The 18,173-nt window shown below is 38.1% G+C and overlaps 1 protein-coding gene across 2 annotated transcripts in view; it reads left to right on the top strand.

The window, feature by feature from the left end:
• LOC117210370 (semaphorin-1A-like) overlaps positions 1-18,173 on the top strand; it is a 382,334-nt gene that overhangs the window by 198,159 nt on the left and 166,002 nt on the right. For both annotated transcript variants that reach the window (XM_033453343.1, XM_033453342.1), the window contains exon 5: positions 13,343-13,513. In XM_033453343.1, the coding sequence (XP_033309234.1) occupies positions 13,343-13,513 (171 nt within the window). The remainder of the gene's footprint in view (positions 1-13,342; positions 13,514-18,173) is intronic.

The raw sequence follows: 18,173 nt of genomic DNA, 5'->3' as shown, positions 1-18,173 counted from the left end.
TGGGGATATATCGTGAAAAGTTGACCCGATAAACTTGTCCCCTCGTTGTCGAATCCCATTTTCGATTACACTTTTTGCCTTTCCATTTAATAGTCCGAGAGATAGTGTCGCGTCATTGTTGGCGAGCGTTGCTGTTGAATCGATAAGATCAGAACTTGTGGTTTCTATGATGCCAGGTAATTTAAAGTCCGAAATGTAGTTTGCCTTCTTTTGTACATAGTATGCATCTGAGGAAATATGAACGGTTTTGGAGATACGGTAGTAAGCAAAGTTTGAATCGACGGAATTTATTTTTAGTTAGTCGATGGAACTTTCGCTATTCGATATAAATAACTTCAAATCTATCGATATTCTTCGTATTTATGTTAAATCTACGAACAAATTATTCGCCGGTACAGTGGTTACTTTATACAAACGGAACGCTTTGCCTGTGATTATTTCCATTAATTTGAACGGATAGTTGTAATAGATACGCTCCGCATCCTAAATTTGCACATGTAACTTTATATTTGCGCAATAGTAAATTTCTACAGACTTCTCCGTGGCTTATAGTAGCTTACGTGTATTTCAGCGAACGTTTAGCATTCAAAACATTATTTTAACAAGCTTGTTATTAAGTTTAATAGTATTAAACTTTTTGCTATAAATCTAGCTGTAGCCGTTGAAACACGTATATAGAGAGGTAAAATAGTTTTGTCAACTCTCAGCTTAATGACCAACATCCCTGCATTATGATGTATATATTATAATGAATAGCTTCAATCCTCGTATCGAAGTTGTAATTACGAACATTGAATATTTCAGGGTAAACGTTGCTACAGTGAAATTTAATTCCAGATTGTAAAGTTTGTTCTATGTTACGGTAAAATCTGATAAACGGACATTGTGCTCCTCCTACGTATCTTAATCGAATCGTTTTCTATTTGTTATCGATTCTATAAGTACGCAACACGTGCAAAGAGAAACATTTAAACTGTTAAAATACTCCTGAAATTTTTACTTTCTTTTGCGTGTAATTTAAATACGTTTCGTGTAATAGGACGATAAAAAATGTAAAATATAAAAAATATCGTTGTCTAGACGAGGAATTGCCGCCGATATCAAAGAGAGAAAGAAAGATATTTCATGAAACTTCGTTTCCTGTTTCACAAGTACCGTTGCATTTATTATCGCTGGAATGTAAATTACGTGTAATTTTCAAATATCCCTGACATATCATATTGTCTAATTTACATACGATATGTGTGTAATTTATGTACTTCTGTCTTTTGTGACGAGCCAGTGAATCGAGTTCGTTAATTAAGTAGAAAAACTGCGTTTCATCGAAAGTATTTTACGACCTATGTTGATTAAACTTCTTTTCTTCCTTGTTACGTATAAACAACTATAAACGTTCGGTTACCGTGATACTGAATTTCTACAACGCAATATTTGATGAAAGAAAAACATCCTTATTACAGATAAAAATATAACACACGAAAGCTTCATTTAAATATTACAAAAATTCCGTCTACGCGATTTCACTTGTACGTTCGAAACGACGTTGAAACGATATGTCAAATTTATCGGTGAATTAATTTGTACGATCGTCGAACTAACGACTAAGAGAAATAAAATTTAAATATTCCATAATAATAAATTTGTCTGCTTTTTTAAATTCTAATCAGCTCGTTGGTTATCGCGTAGGCCAATACTTATCCTACTTCTCGTATGAACAGAAAAAAGTTTGTTCGCTCAGTTCGCTCGTTTCAACGTAGAAATTCGTAAGTTGGCAGAAAACTTTGCGCTCATGGGGAAAGGGTTCATTTATGGTTACGGTAGGTAAGAGACACTTAGAACGGCATCGTAAATAAGGAGCGGATTATTACTGGTCGTAGCGTACACGTGGTAGGAATGTTAACGTCACCCAGTACGCAGCACGCGTAAACCTAAGGAACGTAGCACACTCCTCTGTATGCACGGGTTCTTTGTTTGTTTTCTCTGCCATGTCGTCGTACCTACGTTATTTTTACACTCGAATTTTCATTTCACTTTCATAATATTCGCGCACGTGTAATTGCAACGTGAGATTCTTCATCGGAGTTTGAAATTTATTTCGTTGCTGCAAACTATAATTCGAACGTTGCACGAAATACATAGGAAAAGTACAATTTTCTCGCGCTCTCGTTTCTGAAAGGATTAAGAAGCGACGTCCCGTCGCAACGAGAAAGCACAAGTTGCTTGAAAACGTATTCAACTGGAAACTTCTCGATCGTGGAAAGCTTCGACGAGGTAGTCCACCTAGGTCGCGATCGCGTTCATTATCCACGTTCACGCGGATAAGGAATCGCGTTCGTTTAATCTTGGCGAATGAAACGGAATGCAAAAGCAACGCGATGAAAGTTGCCAGCTGAGGGTGTTTAATTATTTCGCTGTTTAGAAAGTTTCTAATACATTGCGCCGTATTCTTCCTCGATTTTCTTCAATTTGCCCCGTCGACTTGGTTCCTTCCATTTCCGGTGTTCCATCGTGTACGTCAGCTTTTGCTCGGTTTAAACGTCTGCGTCGACTGCAGCGGGACACCGAACTACCTGGTTCAACGCACATACAAATATACGCGTTTAAAAGCGGGAAGGAGGCTGTGCGTCGCGTCGCGTCGCGTCGTTACACCTTCGTTTTTCCGTATGTTGTGGACACACCAAAGCCACCACCGTGTGTCGTTACCGTTTCTGTGGCGTGCGGTGACAGGCCAAGATTTGCACGTTGCGAAACATCGAGTTTGAAGCGGAGGAACACTCGGACCTTTGCTTCAAAGTGGACTCGAAACTCGGGTTAAAATATTTGAAACGTCGTTTCGTGCGTTATTTATGCCAGGTGCAGAGTGTGTGTTTATCTTAAATAATTGTAATTCTCGTTCATTCGATAACCAAATTGTGTCGTATCGGATATGAATTGCATCTTCTCGCGGTTTCGAACTGAAATAGCGCAAGGACGCTGATCAAGCAATCTGCACGGTTCGACAATTTTGTGTATTCACTGCTGGTTTCGACGTCCAGCGATTCATTTACAATTCAGTTTCTGCCGCGACATAGGCGACGAATGAACGTAGGTCCGAATATTAAAGCGATGCTGGATAATTGAGAGACTCGTTTGCTCCCTGTTTCTGTTACGAAGGACACGGGATGCCTACAGTTTCCTCTCGCCGACGCTTGTCGCTTTCGTTTCACACAGTTACGGATACACCGTATCGGATTGTCGGGAAAATCGCCAGCGAAATTTCAGAAAAATTTCTACCAACGTATTCCCATAGAGTCGATATTTCGTCGAATATCGCGTACATGTGTTGATAATTGTGGATTTTAATCGCCGAAATAAATGTATAGGAACATTTACATTGCATTTAGAATCGATATCAAAATAGTTTCAGATTTATTTAATATGTGATTTACAAGATATTCGTCGACACATTTGCACACGTCTCAACACTCTCTTTGTCTCACCATCTTCTTTACCACATTACCAATGGAACAGTTGCATACTTCTGTTTTACGAGACGCTGTGCACGCATATTCTCTCACACACACTCATACTCATATATGTGAGTTACTATTACGCAGCTAATCTAGTGTAGCACACAAAATTACACATATCTCGATAATATGCAATATCATGCAACACCTTTCCGTGTCTCGGCATCTAACGCGTTGAAAAGCAACATCTTTTCCTATCTTTATCTTAACCGGTTCTGGATTCCTCTTATTAAGCGCTGAATTTACTGTCCAACTCCGTGGCTCTATTCATCATATCCGAATTTAACGTTTCGTTATTTGATCGAAGTTTGCAATAAATAATCCTCTTCCAATTCCGTGAAATATACAAATAAATGTGTATCGATTGTCAAAAACAACGCTACGAACTTCCAAACTTTACTCTACGCTTAAATCAATCTCTTTCTTTTATTTCTTCTTTCAACGATTCCTTTGTAGGCGATGAAAAATCCTCGATGGTTGATGTTCAATGGTAAAACCGAGTAACGTTTTTAATCGGTGTGAAATGTGAAATATTTAAACTGAATAGTCGATATACGAGCGCTTTTTGCCTGACTCTGTCTGATTCTGTCTCATCGTGTAACAGCAGGACGTGGTATATCTGGGATAACGAAACGAAGTGCCAGTCGACCACGGAGATTGTCGAATGGAAGAAAAATTGCCGTACACACCCTACGGTCGCGTGTCATTTCGAAACGGTTACGATCGGGTGATTCGTTTCGATTGACGATTTCGCGATCCTCGGTACACTCGTGCGCGACCGTCCATCGGACCGATGCAGATTAAATTAAAGTGGAAAGAACGTCTTCGAACTTCGATATATCGTATTTCAATTCTACTATCGTGCACGCACCGACCTGATCGCATATGCATTATACCACTGATCGATTTGCCTGTATGGCGAAGCGTGTCACTGATAGATAGCCAATTTACTATGAGAACCGTAACTCGTGTGTAAGCCTGTGCACGGCAGTCAGAGAGCTTTGTAAAGCGCGACTGCGTTGTTAAAAAGGGAAAGAACTTAGCGTTCCAGGATACGCGTATATGTAGATATGTAGCCAGAAGTGGATTACTATCCCGACTCAATGGTGAATGAAGGTATTTGTAAATCACGGTTACCATTTCTAGTCATGGTAAAAGTGAATAAAAGTGAATATTGGAACGATATGGGAACGTAAATAGAAAAAAAAAAAAAAAATGATATCCTACGAGTCATGTGTCTCTTCACGAATTAAACGACGGAAGGTAAATATTTTCGATGCTGTATAAAACGTATATTTAGTTGGAATGCGTGTAGAGTGTAGCTGATTGCATATGTATACAGATTGCACTGTTTCCATCACTCGAAATGCTGAACCTCGAGTATATTCCACGTTTCTCTTTATGTTAGTACGTATGTATGTGCGCGGATGCGTGTATTTCGCATATATCCAGCAGCAAAGCAAAATATCGCGCTTGTAAACGTACGGATCCGGGGCGAATGATCGAACGTTTTCCTGTCGTTATTCTTACGTGTTTGTCGAGTGTTCCCTAGGCGGTCTCTGTCTTTCTCTGTCTCTCTCTCCCTTTCTCTCTCTCTCTCTCTCTCTCTCTCTATTTCCGTTGCTCTTTCTCTCGAGTTGCAGCCCACGTCGGAATTAGGAAAGTTTGCAGCTAGAAGGAAGTTCCGCGGCCGGAAAAACTTTTCCACGGCGGGGGTAGGTGATGACCATCGCGAGCCCCATCCAGTCAAGGGCTAAAGCCAGCTGTCGCCACGGTGAAATTGAAAAATCTGCCGGTTCTTTCGTAGTTGCGCTTGGCTAGGAAAAATCGGCACGAGGATTACGACATCTTTATTACGGGGACGTTGATACGGCGCGACTGTTATGCTGTGCTTTATGGTGATTACGTAGATAGCGATGATAAGGAAGCGCCGCTTGTTAGTAGTCGATTTCGCCGGGCGCAGATACGTTCTTCGTTGATTCGGACGTATAATTGACCGGATGTTGGTTGATTAATTATTATCAATTCGTTGCACGATGTCTGTTTTGCGCAGTTACGCGCCAATTCCCGTATGAAACTGCTCGGGAATCCGGGAGTGCATCAGCTGACGACGATGTATAAACGGGCACGCTGTGCTTGCAAATTAATGAAATATACTCGCACGGCTGATAACTCGCGCGTTTATTGCTCGCCCGTACATTCCGAAGTTTATAGAATCGTGCGGATTAAAGCCTGATTTACAGCTCGACGAATCAAGCGATAATTACCGAGCGTGGTTACCGATCCAACTTGCGAGCTGAAGTTTTTCCGTGCGAGAAAAATTGATAACGCGTCGTCCCACCTTCCTCGATCTCAAATCCCGTTAGACATTTTGTAGATGTTGAAAGATCTCATGAATTTTACGTTTGTCGGGGCAAACTGTTAATTAGAATTTTGAGTAGCATCGCTTCGACCGATTCGATAATTTCAGTAGACTTCCCTTCGGATAACGTGGTCTCTCGCTTTGTCGATGCCGCGTCGAATTTAAATACAATATAAATACGCGGATTGCCGCAAAGGATTACGTAAGTAAAGATTAAAAGAACAACGTGGAAAGGTTCAAAGGCTGTGAAATCGTGGACGAGAGGAGGAAGGAATCCTTGATAAATAGCGCTACTTTCTGCGACTCCTTTCTGCCCATTAAAAATACGAATCTCCATTGAGTAATCTACGGAGCTTTGTCAGGCGAATCGTTCCCCGTCGGTTCAATCAGATTTTAAAACGCGCATGAGAATAAATTGAACTGGAATCTCCCGCGAGACTAATAATGGCAGAAGCATGAATATTAATACCATTTGAACTTCGTGGAAACTTTCAGTTCGGCTTGACAAGGAAGTTCGTCTGTAACCGAAGGGAGGTAGACGGGAAAGCAAAGAAAAGAGAAAAAAACGGATCCTTGTTCGGTGGATCGTCGGTGGAATAGCGTGCATGAGCGTTCGCGGAGAGTAAAACACGTTTCGTAGATATTTCATTGGAACCGACTTGAAATATTCTTTCAGTTTTAAACTCCGAAATTAACAAAGCAAATGGAAGAAAATAATGAAAAGAAAGGAGGGAAAGAACTCAAAAAGTACGAATGTTATAAATGAAGTCTATCTTTTACGCGTTTTGGTTGAAACACATCCGATTCAAAGGTCGAGAAAAGTCAAAGAGCGTCGGTTTCGAACGAGTTTTTCCAGCAATTTCATAAGGGGAGGGGGGGAGGCAACAGCACGAATTAATTAAACGTTTAACGTTATCTTTTAAATGTAACAACGAAATTTATTGTATACAGGAAGTATGTTGCGAGATACGTAAATGCGAAAGCAACATCATTGCGGGACGAACAAAACTATAATTCTTTGAACTCGTCCCTTCGTTTTTCCATGTTTTGCTGTTTTTCCTTCCACCCAAAAGCCGGAGGCTGCATAAACCTTTTCGATTAATTGCTTTATCTTACGAATATGCATGAAAGCGGACGCGGCGTTTAAACAAGCCTGGGATACGCGTTCCATCGATAATTTCAAAGTTCGTTTCTGGCCAAATATGGTAGGCAATGACCAGCGGAGTCGCGCGCATATTTCACGTTTTCCGGTGGATTTATTTGAAGCACAGAATATCGACCGGTGGGAAATTGAAAAATGCAGATCGCTTTCCCTCAACCTCGTGACAAGGAAGCCAATGCGGAGACTCGAGGGAGGAACAGAGGAACGGGGTGGGGACGTGGTATCTTTGTTCGTTGTAGCAAGAGTGTTTTGCATTGCGAATACGTAATAGTTTCAACGAATGTTACGCGTTTGAATCGTGAATATCGTTTTATCACGTAACAGATGGCAAAACATGGAAGGCTATACCTTACTTTAATTAAAAATATCGGGAAGCTTTGTTCGTACGCGCGTTCTTAAGAAATCGAACAGATAGTTTCATCGTTCGATCGTTAAAACACGTACAAAGATGTTTTGCCGGAATATTATTAATTATATCGACATCTCAAACTACCCAACCAGAGCAACGGGAAAGACACGGAACAGGCACACGATGTTTCGATATTGAACGAGATTTAAAAAGATAATTTCATCGTAGACGGCGGCATGTAGTCGTGCAAAGACTAAAATCCCAGGAAACTTGGCGTTCCGATTCTAATTATGGCGCGGGACTGGCGATTCCGTGAATTCCAGCACATTCTCCCTGTTCCGATTAAACGAAAATGGAGCGACGTATGTGAGGTCGTGGAAAAAATGTTCTGTCGAGCGCGAATTGCTTGATTAACTGGTAATTCGTGAGCAGTGCGTTACAAGAGAGGACGTGACCCCGTGTCCTTCAGGTGTACACGTTAACCGGTCATGGGTTAATCCGCGGGTTCAAGCAGAGCTGCTAGTGGCGCGGAGAAATGGAAAAGAGGGATCCTCCGGTTTCATCTCTGTCGGGGAAATTAAACCACGTATCCAGCTGGCGTCTATTCACACATACGCTTTCGCGGAAAATGTTTACGGGAAAGGAAAACGTATCGTTGCGTCTATTAAGGATCGGCTATGTAAACGGAGTAATTAAAATTTCATTTTACGCCTGGAGACGGGCGAACTGTTCCGTGAACGATGCTCCACCGCGAAGATTCGTTAATCGCGCGGAGGCGCAATTAAACCGTGGCAAATGCGAATTAACACGGCGTTCGAATGGCTTTTTATCGCATGGAATCTCGTTGCACCGTCTCGTTGATACTTTTTACAATCCCTCGCTTTTGAACGCTCGCTTTTCATATTATCGAAATATTATCGACGCACGTGGATTACACTTCTTACGAAGGATATCGACGTAATTTTTCATTTTACTTTCCAACGTACGTTAGCGTGAACAGATTTGAGATCATACGTTGGTACAGAGCAATGCTCGAGATTAGATTTCCCACTTCATCGCTGGTATGTACGTAAATAAGCATCGGTGGAAAAACCGCTTCGTAAGCATCGAAGCACCGATTATTGTTACCCGGAGAATCAAATGTTTTCCATGGAAAAATCCAGCAAATTTCAGTCGTGTAATGTTCACACTAAATACAACAATGAGGAAGTTGTAGGTTCTCTTAGAAAAAAAAATACACGCGCATTGTATATGTGTATTCGAGAGACTAAATTGCGCATGAAACTAAATATGAAATTTCATATTTCGCATAAACTCTGTATAATTAACCTATACCGTTGGAACTTTTTAAACATAAAAAATCTAGTTTAAATACGTTACTTTCTCGTTATTTCGGGCAAGCTCATATCTTATTTGATATTTTCTCTATTCGCGTATTTGTAACATGTTGTATAACATACTCGTACGTACACGTGTATCTACCTTTAAATACAATCGACGCGGTACGTTGCGACTACAACTTACGTAAAAAGTATGAAGCAAAATGGAAGAAAAGACATGCGATCGAAGGTTTGCTTTGGAATGAAAGAAGAAAGGACGGCTCGAAAAAGGTAGAGAAACGAACACGAAGGAATCTTCGTGAATCGTTCTTATCGCGGCAAGAAGTCCAAACAGAGCGGCTAACTTTTTCGATAGCCCAGCCAGGGGAATCGTTACCCTTTCAAATGCGAAAAGCGTTTGGTATGATCCATGCGCGGCCATTGCGGGGCGGCGCGGTCCTGGTCAAAGTAAAGGCGGAATCCGGCAGAATGTATGCAGTGCCCCAGAAAAAAAGTTTGGCTAGTGGATAGAGCGCGCGGAGGATTAGAGCCGTGTCCGGGGCCGAATTTATCCGCGAGGTTAGAGCGTGAAACCGGCTCGCAACCGGAGCCTCGAAACTGTGTGAAATCGTATTACCCGATGAATATGCAGCGCGATTTTGCGGTCGAAAGTTTTCGGTTCCGCTTGTAACTCGTAGGCGGTCTCCGGTAAGCGACGACGGAACTATGGAACCCGAATCCTCTAGGCGTATTCTAATTAGTACAAAAACCAGAGGAGAACAAGGTGACGGCATGGCGGCAACACGCGGAACCAGGAAAAGGAGATAGCAAGAGTATAGGGAGAACGCAAGGCTGTTCCTAAATCACACTCGACCGAAATCTGCGTTCGGCGGTTTAATTGGTTTTTGGCTAGTAGAAAGTGCGGCAAGAAATCACCGGCCAGCCGGGAATTAATTAGACATCGACCCCGGAATAACGATTACATCAAATTTAATTGGACAATTCCATTTGTAGATCGGACAGTTTTGAATACGCGCCGCGTAAGAAGCGCCGTTTCCGTGGAAATAATTGGTTTTCTTCGACTACGGCCGAGAGAAGGGGTGTGGCTCTCTTTGTCGTTCCTCGAATAGATCTTCGCTTCTTCCTAACCTTTCTACCATCTTTTCCTTTAGGATCTACTTTTCATGGTAAGCCAAACGGGAAATTGCATCGCGAATGTCTGATTGGCTACCGATGTCTGAACGGATGATTAAAAGTTGATCGAATTATCGAATTGACGCGGCTCGATAGATGATTTCGAGCAAATGTCTCTGTAGGTCGAGTTAGCTTAAGTTTCATCGTTCGCGAAATAATCGGTTTTCTTGTCGCAACACCGTGCTATTGGTTCGTTGTCGAAGCTATCTCTTTGGCTTCCATGCGATTGTTTTGATCATTGATCGAAAAGCTGTGAGCGAAAAGGGAAAATATTCTCGCGGTGGCGACGCGTTCATTCAAACGTTTCATCGTCAAATGTCATTTTATAATCGATTCGAATTCGATATTCGAATTATTGTGTTTCATAGCGAGTTGAATATACGCATTCGATGCAGACACATCGCAAGACGGTCCTAAAAAATCACAATGCTTTTGCAATTGCGATAGTGACCAAAGAAGCGAAAAGATTCGAGTTTGAAATGACAATATTGCTTTGTTCTACAACTCGTTCTGTCACGCCTTGTTTCATGTTTTCTCTTCCAACAGTATTGTTGTAGTAACAAATTGTTGTTTTGCAATTGTCCGATAAAACGGACTTCTGTGCGTAATCCATGTGTAAAGTTTTCAGCTACGCAGACGATGCAATTGTTGAAATATAAAATTGTAGTAGTCGTCGTGATAGCATCGTTACTGGATTGGATACTATTTTAGAAAAACGTTTTGTAATCTGTAACCACTGAGATATGTAAAATAGTGGACGGGTATGTACGACTAGGAAGAAGAACGCGTAATAAAGAAAAAACTAATCGAGCAACGGTATTTCGTTATTTCGCTATTCCGTTAAAGGAAAAGGAAAGGAGAGTGGACAAAAGGAAGGAGGAAGCTACGTAACGCTAAATGATAAAATTGATTCTTACTTTCTACCACTCGTGATACACTCGAGCTACGCGGAACTACGAGATAAAATGAAATTTCACGGTAGACAAAATTTCCGGGTCACAGAAAGGTATCAGAATAAATTTTCAAGTAATCTATTGAAACTTCACCGGTATATCGTAACGTCGTGGAGCGTAGCTAAGAGACCGTCTAAAGTAAGTAATACAAGAATATTAAAATGACAAAAGGAAATGTGTAAGGCAGAGAGAAAAGAATGCAGGTATGGAAGCTACGTATATACCTAGGACCACCCATGACGACATGTAGATTGTCAGAACAAAATACGATGTTAGATAATGCACCGTAACAAGATCGGCTAATGCCATTGGTCTACTCTACTTGGAAAAGTGCATCCACGCAGCAATCACGCCGATAAGATTTACCTTCCGTGGCGTGCAAGTATCCTTAACGGCCGGTAGGTCCGAAATTATCAAAGGAAAAAATTTCTAGGTCGACCACGAGAAGTCGTAAAAAAGATAGTACGAAATGCGTGTGGATACTCACGGAGAAAAAACTTGATCTAGAGATTCCTGGGGCTTCTGGGTAGCTTGCTCATGGATTTCTGGTCCGATAGTATGCAGCTGCAGTCCTTGTCGTAACCTCACTACCCTCTAACTTTTTCGCGATTTCCAGCTTCCGTTCCACCTTGATTCTCGTTGTTTCATACGCTGGATCTTTATGCATTCGCCTTGAGCGATCGTCGGTCCGTGCAAGGAAATCCAGAATTTCCAGTCAGGGTGAACGACGTTCGATTTTTCAACGTGTATAAGGCTCGTGTATTGTATATCTGTATATACTTAGCTGGTAACTGCGTTTGCAACGTTGTTCGTTCATTTGCTGGCAAATTATACTTCTCGATTTTTCTCGCGGCAGTACTCGTTTGCATCGAGCTATTCTTTTCTTTTTTTTATTTTTTCGATCACGTTTAAATGGTATGTAATTATTAGCGCAGGTCAACAGCCACATTGTGATTTTTGTCTCTCGCGTTTGAGAAAAGAACAAACGCCGTGCAATAGGTATCTATTAGGAGAATGAGTTAAGATTTTTCAAAGGAAAGTTACGAATAAAAATTTCATCGTACGGCTTGTTGAATTACGTTTGGCAAAATTTTGTAATTATATTGTCCATGTACGTTTTACTTTGAAACATCGGAGGTTGCACGGAAAGAAAGAAATTATTTTACATTAACTCGTCAAGCGAATCTCATTTCTCCTTCTAAAGTACATTTTTTGGAACACGTGAAATTTTTCTCAAAACAGAATTCATTCGGTGGGATTTAATACGTCCCTTTGCTTCTTTTGAAATAACTGTTTGTACATATATTGCGTATTCTTTCGCTTATAACGAATATTTCACGAACGACATCGTGCAACGGATTGCACATTCTATTTTACTTGAAACTTTAGATACATTTTATTTTTAATTTGCTTCGAAATAAAATAAACTGCCTTTTTTCGAATGAATAAGAAAAAGTCTAATTTTTCATTTGAGATCGTATAATTTAATAACTTTTAAGCTAGTCTGTCTTTTTAAATATCTTGTTCGATAAATGTATAATAAACGTAGGATGGAAATACCATTTTCGAAAATCTTTCAAATCTAAGTAAAATAGTTCGGTTAATAATAATTTAATGATTTCTATTTCGATAAATAGGAGTCAGTCGAGTAATTGAAAGAGAGATGGTTGAAAGAATGTCAAAAAGTAGTCCGGAAATATCTAGCGATTTATTAATTACTGCTGCTTACGTTTCTTTATCTGAAATAAAGTAAGACGTACTGTGCGACATATTTCATCGCCACGTACATTGTCGTAGATACACATACGTACGTACGCTATATACATCATCGGCAACTCAGTTACTACGATTAGTGAACGATAGGAATTCCTTAATTTGCCCGCTAAGCAGTAAGCGTTTCAATCGTTGTGTACGTTTAAGCTGCGTATGTAACACGATCCTATACCTATACCATGCAATCTATACCGTATACATGTCATATAGAGGACCGTGCTTGAGTCAAAATTTGGCGCGCAATAGTTTTTCAATATGGCGTCTGAGCGTTGGATGTTTGTAACGCGTGCATCGTAATTCTAATATTAATTACTAATAATTGACGTCAACGTTACTCTTTCTTCTCCAACTATCGTACCGATGGATAATTCTTTATCGGTGATACGTTGTTGTTAATAATAAACGTGTGTTTTTATAGTAAAGTGGCAAAAGTCATATCGTTTACTGATTGACGTTACTGTATCGAAGAAGTGACACAAAGAAGAAAGTCTATCTCTGCTGTTCGTTAATGCTTTAGCAGTGTTATCATAATTACGAATTACATAATTACTTAGGAATTAGCACTTAGTAGGTAAACATGTATGTGCTCGGTGTTTCGATCCGACTCGGCAGAATTTCATTTACAATCGGATGTTTTGGCGTAGCTCGTAACGTAATACGAAATACTACGTTTTAGGAATTAGATTCTAAAGTAACTCTTGTTTGATCTGGTTTGTTATAGAGGTTGCAGTGGTCCAGCAGCGGGGCACATCGTGAACTTTGTTATCTGAAGGGACGTAGCGAGGACCAGTGTCAGAATTATGTACGAGTATTCGGTAGACAAGGGCCTGATCGATTTCTTGTTTGTGGAACGAACGCATACAAGCCGCTCTGCAGGCAATTCACCATCAAGGTAAGCGCTTTAGATCTTTTTTTTAATCGGCGGAAATATCAAGGTCGTTTGATAAGTAGTTCTTTGTTTCAAACTACCAGATTCCAGTCACTTTAATGTTCGACCACCACAGTTAACCGCGCATGCGAAAGCAAATCGTTAAGTGAAATTGAGCTTTGTGGCAAACCATGCTTGCCTGTACTGTACAGCCTTTCTATTTCTATTGTTGGTATAGAAGCTATTATAACGTGATTAGTTACAAATTACGCACCGGTAAAATAGAAACCAAAAATACCAATTTTATGTTTCCGGAAAAAGATTTTCGATCTTTACAAAAATATTTAAATATATATTTTTAATCAAATTTGCCCGATGTTCACTCGTATGCCATTGACAAATATTCATTACTTCTATACTTTCTTAATGAAAGCTCGTAATTTTTAAATCTGATTATCCGATTCGATCAAAAGATCTCTATACTGAAGGGTATTTACTACAAATAATATTCTGTATCGTTCGTTTGCTGATACTTGATTGAAACGCACACGGTACTTTTTAAACGATTATTTAAATAATGATCTATATTTTGACATTGCTGAAGTAATGGATTAATTAGGGTACATCGACCTAGAGTGAAATATCTTCATAGAAAGTTCATAGGGCAAGTGTATTTTTTTTCGTATCGTAACAAATTGTACCACATGTTTTGAACATTAATTAATCGAAGAATGGTGATAAATCAAAAAGATACCATGTATAAACCATGGATAAACCATGTTCTTAAGAAATATTTACTTATTATATATTATATTATATATATTTATTTATGACATTTAAATATGTAATTCTATATATTATATTGTATTATGTGCGTTGAGTTTCGAATTACTACTAACATTATCAAAGAAATTTTAGTCTTTGTTTTTTTAGTCTTTGAATTTTTGCCTTTTGTCTCACTAATAAAGGAGCGAGCTCAAAAATATCGTGACGCTTGGATATTTGAGCGATACTTAGTTAGTTGCATACAAAATCTAATAAAAATGCAGTATATATAGACAATGTATAGTTATATCAAAGACAGACGCAATTCTATTTAATTTATGACAATTAAAATGAATAAATATTAACACCGTTGTGATCGTTCGATTCGATAATTATTTAAATAATTTTTGATCCTGGATAATTGAACATTCCCATAATTTTCTACTTATAGATATAACGATATCAGGCTTACGAATAGCATCCATTAAAATATTGCTTATTTAATATTAATTGTACGATTGATGTATTGCGGTTTGTTTCCATTTTATTATAATGAGTAATTATTAAATCAATATCCATTAAAATTCTTACAAATGAGAATAGCAAATAACAACGATAATGAATGTAATAGGATTGAAACAATCAACTATATGCACACAAATTGATCTAAATAATATCGAACTCTGATTAACGCTTATTATAAAATATCGTATAATACTAGAAATAATTATCTTCAGAAAGTACTCGTAGGCGATAAATTCCTTAAATTTCATACCAACGTACGCAACAAACGATTAAGAAGCTGTACGAAGTAAGTTAAACATCTTAAGTGGTATATGCGGTCAACAGCTGTATATATAAAACGCTTTTGTTTCGTATTGCAAAATCAAATAATCTATAATTTCATTCTATAATTTCACGTTAATCTGTTTCAACAAATAGACGCAGGAGGCCCATATTTCTACCTTCTTTATATTTAATTGATTACACGATATATAAAAAATTTTATCACAGTCTTATCCTACATGGAGATAAAACTGTTTGTATTAATTTACAATGTTTCATATTTTAATCTTTATAGATACATTAATGTATGTTGATCGTTGTTCTCGAAACAAAATTGATTATCTAGAACACAACATGGCACGGCCATACATGGATACTTAATGAGCAAGCGTTCAACAAAGGCGGACGATGGTCAGATTTTGGTTTTGTTTCGTTTGTTTATTTAATAATCAGGCGCACACAGCTGTGTACGCACACACGTGTTTCAAGGCGAAGCGTAACGCGAGAGGAAAGGGTGGCATTTTAGCAGCGTTACTGCAAAGTCAGACAGGGAGAGCAAACTGAACGGCAAATAACGTTAGAAACGTAGAATTTGCGGATAATTTATTGCTCGATGTTAAATATTGGCGCAACAAACAGAACGTGTAATACGTAATAAGCGAGAACGATATGAGAACTATAATCAGATTCGCGTCGATTCTACTTAATGATAACCGGGATCAAGTTGTTTGAAGATTGGTTTAAGTTACGTTAAGCTAATGAACCGTGGTGTTTGTCGTTTTAGATTAAGAAACTACTAGAAATTAAAATCATACACTTGGCTTGATTCTCTTTTTCCTTTCTAGTATCTACGTATTTTATAAATTTCCAGAGTCATAATTATCTTCACGAATATATCATATGTACATCATCGTTCGTTATTTCCAGCAAGCATATAAATATAATTTTTATAATACCAATCACTGAAAAAGTTTTTACTTAGAACAATTTTATACAATTTTACAAAGTTACAATTACTCCTGCTTGATGATGATAAAATACGAAACATCTCATTGATCGTCTGTTGTCCATCAAATTTCAGTGATAATTGTTGTAACGCGTGTTAATGTTCCGACGGGAAAGTCGATTAAAAAAGTTCTGATTAGAAAAAGAACGAAACTGTATCGGGTTGTTGACTCGGGAAAATACAAGCAGTAGAAGTTGGGGTTTTTATGGCATCTTTTACGAGGTTAGAGTAGACCGAAGTTCTTCCCAACTTTTTACTTTATCACGGTGCACTACTAATATCATATAATAACTCATAAAACACGGTTAATACTGTATCTATCTGTACTAGTTTACTCCTGCAAGCTATCGTATATTGCTCGCTTTCGTATTTTTCTTTTCCTTCTTTTCTTAGGAACAAAGATCTTTCATAGTAGCATAATAATGTATTTTTCTAAATATATGTTCCATTAACCTTATTATCGAGTATTTATCAAGCAATCTAATTTTGTTTTCTAATTTTCAATAACTTAGATTAATACTTGAAACAATTGAAATAATAATTGAACGTCTTTGAGGAAGGTATCTATTTTACGGACGTTCGATATAAAAGGTATCGTAAGTCTTTGCATTGAGATTTGCGATAAAATAGGAAAGAAAGGAAGAGAGAAGGAATAAAAACCAGGAAATTAAAAAGTGTAGAAAATAATTCATAAAATGTTATTTATGAAATATTCAAGTACACCGAGCGAACATAGGCGTAAAAAGTAGAACAATATAAAATATGATTTAAACTATGTAATAAAGAAGGGAAAATTAAATAACTTCAGTTCGAAGATTTTTGAAGAATATCTTTCGAAAAATGTAAGAATTTTAATTATGTAGGTTGCACGAAAGTAATTTATTCGCAGGGAAACTTGATATTTTACGAAATCTACTTATGGTCTCGAGTTGTGATATAACATTTCGGCAATTATGCTTGTGAATTTAATACATTTCTGGAGAACGTTAGTCAGCTAAACGAGTTTGCTGTCGTTATCCTTTGCGATATATTAATTCTCTCGGTCATTAGCTCGATACATCTGTCAGATTAAACGGTCAAATTTTAATGCAAATTTCATATCGAAGTTGACGTTGTTCACGTACCGGTTGCGAAATTAATAATCTCGAGATTGACCTCGTTGATTTTGATAAAAGCCTTCATAAGTTGTAAATTTTATATCTTCTGAATTCGCTGCTTTGATCATATGAGATATTGATGATTATATTACCGGAATACTTGTACCTTATTTTCGTTAATTGTTTTACTTCAAAGCAACTGCAATGTTTATGACATTTCGTTTTAAAAACGTTTCTTTGTAATAATATTAAAAACGGAAAGAAATATCTTGTGCGTTAAAATTCGTTTAAAATACAAATTGTCGAAAGTCAAAAGGATATTAAATTTCTATCTTTTAAGAATTTTAAGCTTTGTTGTTCTTCGTAGAATGCATATTGCGTTTTTTTTTATTTTTATAATATTTAATTATTTGTCGAAACTACAATCGCTACGAATTTCCTAACGCTGATAAATCTTGAATTCAAACGCCTGTTGTATTTTAGCTGTAGAAACGATCCACTTGATCTGCATAGCTACTAAGTTTACTGTCACGTTTACATGTTCCTAGCTGAATTAATTGCTGCAAGCCAAGCGTGTAGCATATCGTTCTAGATTTACTAAAAAAATTACTAACGAAAAATCCATTCGTTCGGTTTCTATATTTAATTCAAGTATCAATCTCATATTCGTGTAACGTGAAAGTTCGTATGTCGTATAAAACATGCTACATTATAAAGAATAAGCTAGTAAACTTGTAGAATCGTTCTTGACGGCACATAACACCGGAATCTTTGAAATTTTGTCAGTGATAAAAGGTATATTTGAAAGTATACTATATCGGTTTTCCATGTTGTAGCTTTTAATCAAATTTATTGGATCGTGTGCACCACATTGCGCTTTAATATCATTTGTTGCATCGAATTTTCGCTCCGTTGCATTCCGGATATCCGCTAAGACCAAAGAAGTTTTAACAGAGAGGGGCTATAAGATTTTCAAAAGGACTTTTGAAACGCGCCGTTCTCTGAAGAACCGTAGGCAGAGAGATGGCGA

Source organism: Bombus bifarius, unplaced genomic scaffold (assembly GCF_011952205.1).
Source record: "Bombus bifarius isolate JDL3187 unplaced genomic scaffold, Bbif_JDL3187 scf7180000008203, whole genome shotgun sequence".
Lineage (NCBI taxonomy): Eukaryota > Metazoa > Arthropoda > Insecta > Hymenoptera > Apidae > Bombus > Bombus bifarius.
The sequence above is the reverse complement of the archived record's forward strand: the minus strand, read 5'-3'. Positions and strand labels throughout refer to the sequence as shown.